This window comes from Fukomys damarensis, unplaced genomic scaffold, assembly GCF_012274545.1.
Source record: "Fukomys damarensis isolate Sample0158 unplaced genomic scaffold, DMR_v1.0_HiC HiC_scaffold_7, whole genome shotgun sequence".
NCBI classification, from domain to species: domain Eukaryota; kingdom Metazoa; phylum Chordata; class Mammalia; order Rodentia; family Bathyergidae; genus Fukomys; species Fukomys damarensis.
Window position 1 is genome coordinate 6,874,284 of NW_022900919.1, and position 13,569 is coordinate 6,887,852.

Here is a 13,569-nt window from a genome sequence, read left to right on the forward strand (position 1 = left end):
CTTCATGTAAGAGTAAGAGGAAAAGACATAATTAGGAGGAACTATACATGCTTAGCTTCTGTGGGTAGACATGAGGCTTCAGATGAAAAATCAGAGCTTCCTTTTCTGTATTAGGGTCTCTAGAGGAAAAGAATCAATAGAAAAAAAATATATATATAATTATATAAAGGTATTTATTGAATCAGCCTCCAGGATCAAAAGCGGGAGAGTCCACCATGACCAGCCAAGGGATCATAGGCAGGAGAGTCCACAGTGGTTGTCTGTGGGAGCAGACGTGGAAGATCCTTAGTGGCTGTCTGCTTGCTTGAGAGCTGGAGAATCTAGTAGCTGCTCAGCCCAAGATCAAAGCCATAGAACTGAAAGGATTAAGATGTAGCACCCGTCCAAGGTCAAAGGCCTGGGAGCTCACTGCAGAGTTGCTGCATTGGTGGGTTGAAGAAACTGGGGACCAATGTTCAGAGGGGATGGTAATGACTGGAGCTTTTCAGAAAATTGTATACCTCCTTCCTTCCCTTTTTTATTCCATCCGGGCTATAAGCCTATTGGTTGTTGCCATCCACATCTGGAGTGGGTCTTCTCTCAACAGTCCACTGCAAAATTAAGGTGGTAGCATGGCCTGGCTCCCTTTAAAACCTATAGGGGATCCTCCCTTGCCTCTTAGCTGCTGGGGGTTTGCCAGTCACCTGAGTTGCTCCTTGGCTTGTGGAACCATCACCGCAGTCCTCCATTTTCTCTTGATTCCTCCAATTTGTCTTCACATCATCTTCCCTCTATGCACACCTCTCTCTGTGTCCAATTTTCTCCTTTTTATGACACTAGGCATAGTGCACATTCTAATGACCTTGTCTAAATTCTATTGCACAGTAAAGACCCTCTTTCTAAATAAGCTCACATTCTGAAATACTGGAGTTAAAAATATCTTTTAGGGCAAATATAATTCAACTCAGGAGTGCATGGTTCAGATCTTCCCATAGGATCCAAGTTAGCAATCCTGCCTTCTTGGGGTTGCCACAGTTTCTCACTGACTTATGGAGAACGTGGGAACATTTTGATGGTATTGCAGATGTGGTCCTGACTCCGCTGCGTAACAGCAGCACAGTTACCCCCACTAGTTGGGAGCAATCATCTGACAAGTGTGGTAAGTCATTCTCTGCCTGAGGGGTCCATAGCAAAGGGAACCCAGATGGGCAAGGGACAGTCTCAATTCCCAGCCAAAGCATATCTTGGTTCAGTTGGGGGAAGAATTCTTCTCCTGTGTGTAAAGACACATACTGAGAGATCCCAAAGCTTCAGGGATGAAAAAGAGATTGTAAATGTTTCCAGAGAGAAATATCCAGAGACATAGGACTTGGTATCAGAATGGCATTGATATTTTCGATAGAAAACTAAAAGACAGAAAGCAGGCACAATGCCCTAACAACAGGAAGACCAGCCCAAGGAGGCTTTTTTTGCTGTTTGCATTTCTTCTTCTGAGATGTGTCTGTTCATTTCAGATGCCCATATTTGTACTGGGTCTTTAAATGTGAGGGAGTCTGATTCATTTGGGTTCTTTATGTATTCTAGATGTTAGCCCTTTTTATGAGGAGTAGCTAGTAGAAATTTTTTCCCATTCTGTGAGTTGTTTCTTCACTCTGTTGGTTTCTTTTGCTGTGCAAAAACTTTTTAATTCAATACCATCCCAGTTGTTGACTCTGTAATATTTCCTGTGCATTTGGGATTTGGTCATAAAGTCTTTGCCTATAACTATATCTTCTAGAGTTTTACCTATTCCATCTTCCAGCAGGTTGTTTCTGTTTTTATATTTAAATCTTTGATCCATTTTAATTTTAGTTTAGTGCATGGCACGAGATACGGGTTTAGGTTCAATTTTCCACATGTGGAAAGCCAGTTTTCCTAGCACCATTTATTAAAGAGGTTATCTTTCTTCTAGTTAAGATGTTTGGCCCCTTGTCAAGGACGAGGTACCTGAATGTACTTGGAGTTGTTTCTGCATCTTCTGTTCTGTTCCATTGATTCTTGGGTCTGTTTTTTTGCCAGTACCATGCTGTTTTTAATCACAGTAGCTGTGTAATATAACTTCAAATCAAGGATTGTGGTGCCTCTTGCCTTGCCCCTGTGCCTAGGATTGTTGTTGCTATTCTAGGTCTCTTCTGGTTCTATATGAATTTGAGGATTATTTTCTCTAGTTCTTTCAGGTGTGCTGTTACTATTTTGATTGGGATTGCATTAAATCTGTATAACAATTTTGGAAGTATGACCATTTTCACTATATTGCCTATCCAAGAACAGAGGATATCTTTCCATCTTCTTACATCCTCTTCAATAATCTTTTTCAGAGTGCTATAGTTTTCATTATATAGGTCTTTTGCTTCCTTCGTTAGATTGATTCCTAAGTATTTCATTTTTCTTGATGCTATTGTGAAAGATGTGGTTTCCCGCGTACAGAAATGCTATTTATTGCTTTTTAACTGTTGACTTTGTACCCTGCTATGCTGCCAAATTTGGTTATTAATTCTGTGAGTCTTTGGGTGACATTTTGAGGATCTTCTAATAGAGTATTATATCATCAGCAAATAATGGTAATTTAACTTCTTCCTTTTCTATCCAAATTTCTTTTATTTCTTTCTCTTGTCTAATTGCTCTGGCCAATGTTTTCAGAACTATATTGCGTAAGAGTGGTGACAGAGGACATCTTTGTCTTCTTCCTGATGGTAGAATGAAAGCTTTCAGTTTTTGACCATTTAGTATGATGTTGGCTGTTGGCTTGTCATAGGTGGTTTTTATCAAATTGAGATAAAGACCTTCTATTCTAATTTTCTGTAGGGTTTCTATCATGAATGGGTGTTGGACTTTGTAAGATACTTTTTCTGCATCTATTGAGATGATCATGTGGTTTTTGTCCTTGGTTCTGTTAATATGGTGTATTACATTTATTGACTTGCGTGTGTTAAATCATCCCTGTATCTTAGGGATGAATCCTACTTGGTCACGGCCCTAGAATCTTAATAGTCTGCACCAGCAGGCTGAAAGACTAGTGCTGGAAACTGAAGAATCTGCGCCAAAAGCAAAGGGACCACCCAAGATGAAGGCAAAGACAGGAACTCTACCAAAGAGAACAGCTGAAGCTCCTCTGAAATCCTTCCCTCCAATTCTCCTTTTATACATTCCATCAACAGTGCTCCCTTCCATGCCCGGCACCATGCTGACTCAATTCAGCTGGGCATTCCCCACTCAAGTTGACAATCAGTTAATCACCACACAGGGAACAGACTCACTGAAAGAGAAATTAGGGGAACAATTCCTTTCACAATAGCATCCAAAAAATGAAGTATCTATGATTCAATCTAACGAAGGAAGCAAAAGACCTCTATACTGAAATCTGTGGCACTCTGAAAAAGAGATGAAAGAGGATATAAGAAAATGGAAAGATATCCCTTACTCCTGGGTGGGAAGAATCAACATAGTGAAAATGGCCATACTTCCAAAACTGCTATACAGATTCAATGCAATCCCAATTGAAATTCCAACAGTATATTTCACAGAACTAGAGGAAACAATCCAAAAATTCATCTGGAACAAGAAGAGACCTAAAATAGCAAAGCAATTCTAGACAAGAGAGACATGACAAGGGATATCACAATCCTCAACTTGAAACTATACTACAAAGTCACTGTGATAAAAACAGCATGGTACTGGCAAAGAAAAAGACCTGAGGATCAGTGCAATAGATTAGAAGATACAGAAACAACTCCAGATGTACTCAGCTACCTCATCTTTGACAAAAGAGCCAACCATCCTCCCTGGGGAAAAGATAACCTCTTTAATAAATGGTGTTGAAAAACTGGATTTCAACCTGCCAAAGGTTAAAACTAAACTCTTCATCTTTCCACCATGCACTAAACTAAAACCCAAGTGGATTAAAGATCTAAATAGTAAAACAGAAACACTAAATTGCTGGAAGATAAGTTAGGTAGAACCCTAGAAGACACTGGCATAGGAAAAGACTTTATGAACAAATCCTCAGTAGCACAAGGAACTAGCACAAAAGAAATCAACAACTGGGATCTCATCTTATGAAAAACCTTCTGTGCTGCAAGAGAAACCATCAACATAGCTGAGAGACAACCTACAATGTGGGAACAAATTTTTACCAGCTGCTCCTCAGACAAAGGACTACTATCTAGAATATATAAAGAACTCAAAAAAATCAGACACCCAAAATATAGACCCAATTCCGAAATGGGCATCTGAAATGAATGGACACTTCTCAGGCAAAGAAGTAAAAGCAGCAAATAAACATATGCAAAAATGTTCAACATCACTGGTCATTTGAGAAATGCAGATGGGAACAATCTGAGATTGCATCTTACCCCAGAAAGAATGGCTGCTATCAAGAAATCAACCAATAACAAATGCTGGCAGGGTTGTGGGGAGAAAGGAACCCTTCTCCACTGTTGGTAGGAGTGCAGACTGGTGCAACCACTGTGGAAATCAATATGGAAATACCTCAAACAACTAGGATTAGAGGTTCTGTTTGACCCAGCTATCCCTCTGCTGGGTATCTTTGCAAAAGCATTAGAGGAATCATATATCACAATGATATATGCACACCCATGTTAATAGTGGCACAGTTTGTAATAGCTAAAACTTGGAAACAGACCAATTGCCCATCAACTGGTGAGTGGATAAAGAAGATGTGGTTTTTCTATAAAATGGAGTACTACTCAGCCATAAAGAATGAGAAACTAGAGTCATTCATAGCAGAATGAATACATATTGAGGCCATACTCTTAAGTGAAATAAATAGGACACACGTGTAAATACCAAGTAGTTTCTCTGGTGTGAAAAACTAAAAGTGTAAATAAGATCCAAATTGTATAACTGATAATGTGAAATAGGAAGAAAAGGGCTAACAGTGTAGGGAAGTGGTAAGGGTAGGGGAAAAGAAAAAACTGTGAGAAAAGAAAAAAAGGGAAGCAAAGTCTTTGTAAATAGGGAATGGTGGAGAGGGTGAAGGGAGGGCTGGGGTATGGAGAAAAAATGAGAACCAAGTTCTGTCATGTAAAGGTACAAAATCCCAAGGATGAATGTAACTGTACTGTATACCTAAAAAGTACCAATAAACTCAATTTTAAAAAATCACACAGGGTAGTACTTGCTTCTAGGCATGAGTTTGAGAGTGTTGTTTCTCTTTCAATTTCATTAGAGAGTTTGAGAAGTAGTGGCATGAGGTCTTCTCTAAATTTCTTATAGAATTCAGTGAATCCATCAGAACTTGTGCTTTTCTTTGTTGGTATTTTTTTTTAAATTGGTTTCACTGACATACTGGATTATTTAGAATATTCTTTATCTTCTTGATTTAGCTTTGGTAATTCATATCTGCCTAGGAACCTGTCCATTTCTTCTGAGTTTGCCATCATATTAGAGTATAGGTTCTCAAAGTAGATATTGATGATCTGGATTTCTGCAGGATCTTTTGTGATTTCACCCTTTTCATTCCTAATTACAAGGGTTTGGGTCTTTTTTGTTCCTTTTTTGATAAGGTTAGCCAAGGGCTTATCTATTTTACTTAATCTTTCAAAGAACCAACTCTTCAATTCATTGATTCTTTATGTTGTTTTTCTTAGTCTTCTTTGTGTTAATTTCTTCTCTCATCTTCACAATTTCCTCCCTGTACATGCTTTGAGTTTAACTTGCTCATTTTCAAACCTTGAGGTTCAACATTAGATTATTTTCACTTGCTCTGCTTTTCTGATATGGGAATTCATCACTATAAATTTCCCTCAGAACTGCTTCCATTGTGTTTTATAAATTCTGATATGTCATATTGGCATTACTGTTCAACTGTAAAACTTCAATTTATCTGTGACCCATTGATTATTTAGGAGAGTGTTATTTAATTTCCATGTGTTTATGAAGTTTTTGTGGTTTCTTTTGCCCTTGATTTCCAATATCATTGCACTGTGATCTGCTAATATGCAAGGGGTAATTTCATTTCCTTTGCATTTATTTAAATATGTTCTATAAGCTAGTATGTGGTCTACTTTGGAGAACATCCCATGTGCTGCTGAGAAGAATGTGTAGTCTGTTGTTGGGTGGAACACTCAGTAGATATCTACTAAGTCCATTTGTTCAGATGTTCAATTCAGCTCTGGTATTTCTTTGTTCATTTTCTGTCTAGGTGATCTATTTGTGACAGTGAGGTATTGAGGTCCCCTATTACCATTGTACTAGCGCTTATCTGATTTTTCATATCCATTAATGTTTGTTTTATATAGTTGGATGTGGTGGTAGTTGGTGCTTATATATATTTATACTTGTTATCTCTTCCTCTTGGATTTTTCCCTTAAGTATATAGTGACCTTTGTCTCTTCTGATCAGTTTTGATTTCAAATCCACTTTGTCTGCAAATAGAATAGATACCCCTGCTTTTTTCTGGGTTCCTGTCATATGGAATATTGTTTTCCATCCTTTGACTTTCAGACTATGAATTTCTTTTTAAAACTGTATGCAGCATATTGTTGGATCTTGTTTCTTGACCTACTCTCCAATCTGTTTCTTTTCTTTTTTTGAACTGTGGATCAAACTCAGGTCCTTGTGCTTGTGAGGCAGGCAGTGGAACCAATGAGCTAAATCCCCAACCCCAGTCTGTTTCTTTTGATTGGTGAATTGAGATCATTCACGTTGATGGTTATAACTGATATGTATTATTCTTATCTTGGCTGTATTATTTTCCTGAGGCCAGTTCCCTTTCTTTCCTTTCTGTTTAATTGCTTTTCTTACCTGTTGGAATTCTTGGAAATGTTGTCTTCATTGTCTTTTTCTAAAAGGTTTGTATTGAAGTCTGCTGTGATTCTGATGAGTTTTCCTTTATCTGTGATTTGTTTCTTCTCTCTTATCACCTTTTGATATTCTGTTCTTGTGTTGAATTTCTGGAATCTTTACTATTACAATGCCTTGGTGTTTTGTTGTTGTTTTGTTTTGTTTTTCACTGATCATGACTATTTGGAGCTGTGTATGCCTCACTTATCTATATGTGGAGTTCTTTTTCCATGCTTGGCAAACTTTCTGCTATTCTGTGAATATTTTTTATGCCTTTTATGCTATCTTCTGATTCTTCATTGATTCCAATTAATATTATATAAGTCTTCTTTGCATTGTCTAGCAACTGTTGGATTGATTTTTTTGTGGTCCCTTGCTATTTTTAAGAGGTCTTTCATTTGATGATGGCCTACCACAACCCTATCTTCTAGATCTGACTCTGCTGTATACACTTTCAGTGGAATTTTTAATCCACTGGATTTCTGTTTGAGTCTGGAAATCCAGATACTCTATTTGAGTATGGAATCCAGATATTTTCTGTGTTGAGCATTCATGATTTCCATGTCTTTCCTAAACTTTTTTTTAAATCTGTGTTTACTCTAGATCCACTAATCTTTCCCTTCATTATGATTGTCATCTCTTTAATTACCTCTGTTTTGTTTTTGCCAGGAGACTTATTGATCTGTTTTGTTATTTCTGCTGCCATCATTTCATAAAATTCACCTGGGAGTTTTTTATTTCGTCCACCTTGATAACCCCTTGATTTGACTTGGGCGAGTTGAGGGTTATGGGTTGCATCTTCCTTCCATGTTTTCTCCTTTTCTATTTCTGGTTTGTTTGTTTGTTTGTTTTCTGTGTTGAGGCTTGTAAATTGCTCATGGTAGGTAGCTTTATTAATAGTGTGGAATGACTTTAGGGAATGACTACTTTTCAGAGATGTCTTCTAGGCATAGTTGGCTTTTGACTTTTGAGTCTGTCCCAAGACCCTACTCTTCAGTTTATTAGGGATAAAAGGTTACTGCCTATTTGGCCTAGCACTCAGTTCCTTGGTACTGCACTATAGTACTGTTTATGACACTCAGGCAACCTAGGTATTGGCATACTAGGAAGATCAGTTGATCAACAACTATGTCATCTTAGCTAAAAGTATAATCAGTAATAACATTAGCATCAAGCACAGACTAGAAAATGACAAACTGTGATAACTATTAATTTGTCCCTTTACAGAATAAGATTTGTAGTTATATAACACTAAGGCAAATCAGAAAATTATGTACAGTAAATATCATGTCAGTAGAGCAGTTTGACCCTAAGGAGAGAAAATCTAAAAGGGATAAGAAAAAAAAATAAAGAAATAAGAGAAGGAATTTAGAGTTGTGCATGGTGGTGCATACCTGTAACCCCTGCTCTCAGGAGGCTGAGGCAGGAGGGTCACTGGGAGTTCAAGTCTAGCCTGGGCTACACAGTGAGTTCAAGGCCAGTCTCAAAAAGAACAAAAAAAAGAGTTTAGAACCAAAGCTGAATGACAAAGGAATATTATCCAAACCTTGGGAAATTGGTGAAGACAGGAGGGAAAGAGAGAAAGAAAAAACAAAACAGAAAGCAAACAAACAAAAAAAACAGTGTCCATGAATTTACTCATGAAAAAACAACAACCAAAACAAAAGCAAAGAAAAAAATTTATTTTCCTGTGATTTCAAGCCTGTGACTACTTTTTGAGGTCTACAGTTTTGTGGCAGTGTCCAGTTCAGGGTGTGACTCTGCTCTTGCTGGGAGACAAAGGAGGCAGTCAGCATCCAGATCTGTGCTGGATAATCCCAGCAAGGCTGCATTAGGACAGGATGCCATTCTAGTACTTTCAAATCACAGAAGTTCAGGCTGATCCTGTCCTCTCGTCATGGGGCTTGGGTCAGAGTCACTCAGCCTACAACACTGGATATCTCTTGCTGGCCTGACCATGACTCCCTGACCCTGGGCGTCTCCCACAGCTGTCCCTCAACCAGTCACTGTGGGATTTCAGCCCTGGGGCCCTGACTTATCAACCTCTGGCTGCTCTGAGTCCCGGATTCAGTTGGCCCCTCCCTAAAATGGCACCCTCTCCAGGGAACATGGCAGTCTCTTAGACTAGAGTCACTTACCGGCTGTCCTTCCACTGGTGCATTTTCCCTGGAGGCCTCTGGAGTCACCCACCCTCACTCTGTCTTTATAGATTCGGTCCTCCCTTCTCACACCATTTTCCAGGAGAAAGTTCCTTTTTCTGTCTTGTGGTCTGTCTCTTTACTTTCTCTGTGGCTCACATTTTCCCTTTAGATCCTGCCTGACTCCTAGGAATCCACCTCCCTCCTCCTTTTCTTCCCTGAGTTGTTATTTTCCAGTGTCTGGATTTTGAATCTTAGAGAAGTTCATTTGTTGCTGCTTACCACTGTCCCATGTTCTTGGAAGTCTTTGTATATTGTATTTTAATTACTAATTTTTAAAGTACTAAAATATTTATATTATATATTATTACATAAAATAAAATAACCAGTGAATATCTTTTTTCCTGGTCCAGAAACTACTGCAGCTAAAACTGAAGACATATGAATCATGAATTAATATAACATGATCCTGAGTTTTTAAAAGATATACCTTACTCATAGTGTTACTTTGCGTAGAATCGTGATCTTTCCTAGTAGGTTTTAACATTTGGTGCCTTTACTTGTAGGAGGAATATCACAGTCGTAACTTCACAGAAGTGCTGTCTCCCAATATGTACAACAGTAAACTCTGGGAAACCTCAGGCCACTGGCAGCATTACAGTGAGAACATGTTTACCTTTGATATTGAAAAGGAAACTTTCGCCCTCAAACCCATGAATTGTCCAGGACACTGGTGAGTATTAAAGTGAAGTAGACCCTCCCTGAGTACATAGCACGCTTCATCATAATTAGATTTTAATGCTATTATTTTGCTTTTTGGAGTTAAGTGATTCTTTTTTGTTTTGTTTTATTTTTTGGTACCGGGGATTGAACTCAGATCCTTGCACTTGTGAGGCAGGCGGTAGAACCACTGAGCTAACTCCCCTGCCCATTAATTGATTCTTTAATCTGAAGACTGGTTACTAATCCTATGCAGAGGGCTTTAAAGTGAATTATAATCAATAAGTGAACATTCAGTGGGTGTATGAAAACTGGAACAGAAATTATTCTTCAAATACTTCAGAGATGTGAATGTAAAGTTCAGTAATTCTGAGAAGAGGGTTGGGAAACGTGCGTATTTAGCATGTGCAGGCCCTGGCTTAGATCCTCAGTGATGAATAATAATAAATAAGAACACTGATGATAATTAAAATAGAAGAAATGTTTTAACTTGATGATCTAAGAATAAGGAGTTTGCAAATCTTAAGACTTAATTATAATTTCTTAATATTTAAATAGTTGTCCTTTACTATGCAAAAGCTGTGTTCCTGCATCTCTCCTAGTCTAATGTTTGCCCACCGTCCACGATCTTGGCGGGAGATGCCTATTAGATTTGCCGATTTTGGAATTCTTCATAGAAATGAACTGGCAGGGACTTTAAGTGGCTTAACCCGAGTCAGGCGCTTCCAGCAAGACGATGCTCACATCTTCTGTATGGTGGAGCAGGTAGGCAAGAGTAAAGCATGACTGTCACTGATTCACTGTTACCCTGAACACATCCCTTAGTCTGTCAGAGTTCTGTGTAATATGATGTTTGGTCTGGTCTCTGAGGATTCTCGGCTCCAACATTCGGCGCTTCTCTCAGTTGAGTCCGTAGGACAGTAGTTTCCTCTGGAGGGAGCGTGACTGTCACCTCCCCTGGACAGCCCTCCAACCCCTTCCTCCTGTGTGCTGTGCCTTTTCATGGTGCAGTGCCCTGGGCTGCTCGTTTGCCACCCCTGCTATGGTTGGGAGCCTCGGCCGCCTCACCTGCTCGCACACAGGTAAAGCTGCAAGGAAGGAGCAGGTGATGACCAAAACAGTGACTCGCTGCTAAAATCCGGCTTCATATCCATCTGACACAGAATTTCTTTCATTTTAAAACATGCCACAGGTGCGTTTATTTTGGTGTTCTATCTAAGCAGTTCACTTGTTCTACTTTTAGACTGAAGAAGAAGTAAAGGGGTGCTTGCAGTTTTTGCAGTCTGTTTACTCAACTTTTGGCTTCTCCTTTCAATTGAACCTGTCAACAAGGCCTGAAAACTTTCTCGGAGAGACAGAGATGTGGGATGAAGCTGAGAAGGTGAGAAGAACCAAGGGGCTTACTCATTTTTGTCAATGTGAAGAGCACCCAAGAAACTGCACTTCCCTAGAAATGTTAAAATTAAAAGTTATGGGATAAATATGCAGAGTGTAGAATGTGATTTTCAATTTCTCTTTGAAACAGTGGCAGTAATACCTTATATTTGTTTCACACTCTAAAGTTTATATCAGGTATTCATTTATAGCCTTCATATCAATCACAAATAACCAGCTTAAGGTTTTAACAAAATCCTCCTGTTTGCAGTAACCCTTTATTTGTTTGGGTGGTTTTAAAATGTTGCCTGTGAGTCTTGTTAGTCTGACTCCAGAGTCCCAGAGTTGAGAGCTCTGGGTGTGGACACACGTCTAATGCCCGCATGCCTTCCACAGGCCCAGCCTGTTGTGCCCCCCTCTATCTGGAGACACTCGGGCATCACATGTCAGCTTTGAAAAAGTAAAATCATAAGGTTTTTTTCTTCCTTAAACATGAAAAGGATATAGCGTATCGCCTCTGTTATTAGATGAGAAGGTGTGGTCAGATCCCCTGCTCTGCCCATCGGGCTGCCTCTTCCTGGAATACTCACAGGAGCTGAACACACAAATCAGGAGAAAGAAGAAAGAATTGAACAAACACTGCAGTAATAGTGTAACGTTGATTTTTTTTTGTGCTGCTCAGAGTACAGAGCCTGTCCAGAGGTGTATGGAAGCACTTAGGTCTGAGTTCCAAATGGGGTCTCCTCCCACTGCCCCCGTGCCTGTCCTAAAGTCTTCTGTGTCTACAGCATGGAGGAAGAAACTCAAATGAGACAGTCTCTGCCCCAGGAATGATACTGATTAAATTTACCTGCCAGCCACACAGAAGCAGGAAGAGGCAAACAGGATGCAAAACTTGGCTCAGAGCTGTTTTACCTCCATTGAGTCTTTAGCTGTGTGGATGGAATTACAGGAGACCTCCAAGGATCCAGCATGAAATGGTGGCGGTGGCGGTTCCCGTACTGTTGTCATACTGCCTCAGTTTGTAGTGAGCTTGAATGACATAGCTTACAGAGACATTGGGCACAGTGTCGGGCTCACGTCAGTGCCCAGTGGGTGTCAGGTGTTGGTCTTGTCATCATCATTGTCGCTGTCACCCACTCCAGTCACGTGGAAATGGTTGGGCTGTGGGAAGGTGAAAAAGGGACGGACCAGGGATGGGCCTGGCATGGGGAGAAGGGGTAGAAGTCCCACCATTTTTCGTCTCTTTTAATTGATGTGGCTAAATAGGTTAGCAGCCAAGGCCATGGTCACTCAGGGAGCTGACTGCACCGTCCGGGTGGGCCTGCTTCCACTTCCGGGGACTTCTCACACTGACCTCAGTGGGATGCGTACTTGAGGGTTTTCTTCTTGTGTCTTCAGAAGTCTCTGAAATGATTTGAAAGAAACATATTTTATATAAATCTAAGCTTTCTTGGCCTGGTCTTAGCTTTGCCTGCTCCTATTAGCTGCCTTTTTCCTACCTCCAGAGGCCTCGTGAGAAGCAGTGAGCTCTGTTTTATGCTTTTCTCCAGCGCTTGGTCCTCCTTTGGCTTTTAGAAGCCCTGTGCGTTAGTCAGCTTTCCCGTCACTGAGACACAGCACCTGATGCCCAGGAAGGAAGGTTTAATTTAGCTCATGGTTTCAGAGCTTCAGTACATGACCAGCTGGCTCCGAAGCAGAGACGTCGTGGGGGAAGCCTGTGATGGGGCAAAGCTGCTTAGTTCTTCACAGCAGAGAAGCAGAGCAGGGGAGCAGCACCAGAGAGGAAGGGGCCAGGGACCATGTACTGTATGGTACTCAGGGTCCTGCCTCCGTGACCCACCCACCCAGACACACCCAGAGCATGCTTTGTAAATCTGCTATGCATTTCTTAATCTAACGAAGTTGACAAGTCAGGATTAATGGTTATTCTCTGGGAGCTCCCAACATTCCATTCTTAGTTACTGCTGTGGGAGGGGCTGGTTTTCCGTGGGATCAGTACCGTTGTTCTTTCTTCAGAGAAGTGAAATCACCAGGGGCTTCCATGCCTGTGAAAGGCTGTGTGGAGAGGTCTCTTCCTGGTCCTAAGGAGAAAGGCAGCCGCTTCTGTAAAGTTAGGCCTATGAGTGACAGTCCCAAGATGTCAGGAATGAGATCGCTGCCTCTCCCATGACCAGATCCTGGCTGAGGTCCTGGAAAACCTGCCATGTCCCAAGGAGTCTTCTCCCTGCAGCCTCACAGCCACAGCTCTGCCTTCACTCCCCAGAGTGAGCCCTCTCCCGGGGCACCAGTGTGTAAAGGTGATGACAAGAGTTTGGGTGATGTTTTAACAATATTCTGGCCAATGACTTCGGAATAACCAGGTTCTTCCCAAGGAAGCTGTGTTCACAGGAATACCAGGAGGATGCAGAGCCCTTACTAACACCCACGTGGACATCCACTCAACTACAGGGTGACCCACCCACCCAGACACACCCAGAGCATGCTTTGTAAATCTGCTATGCATTTCTTAATC

The 13,569-nt window shown here is 40.7% G+C and overlaps 1 protein-coding gene across 1 annotated transcript in view; it reads left to right on the forward strand.

Moving 5' to 3' along the window:
- Tars3 (threonyl-tRNA synthetase 3) overlaps positions 1 to 13,569 on the forward strand; it is a 54,154-nt gene that overhangs the window by 25,936 nt on the left and 14,649 nt on the right. The window contains exons 10-12 of the mRNA XM_033761063.1: positions 9,527 to 9,693; positions 10,283 to 10,445; positions 10,924 to 11,061. Of these exons, the coding sequence (XP_033616954.1) occupies positions 9,527 to 9,693; positions 10,283 to 10,445; positions 10,924 to 11,061 (468 nt within the window). The remainder of the gene's footprint in view (positions 1 to 9,526; positions 9,694 to 10,282; positions 10,446 to 10,923; positions 11,062 to 13,569) is intronic.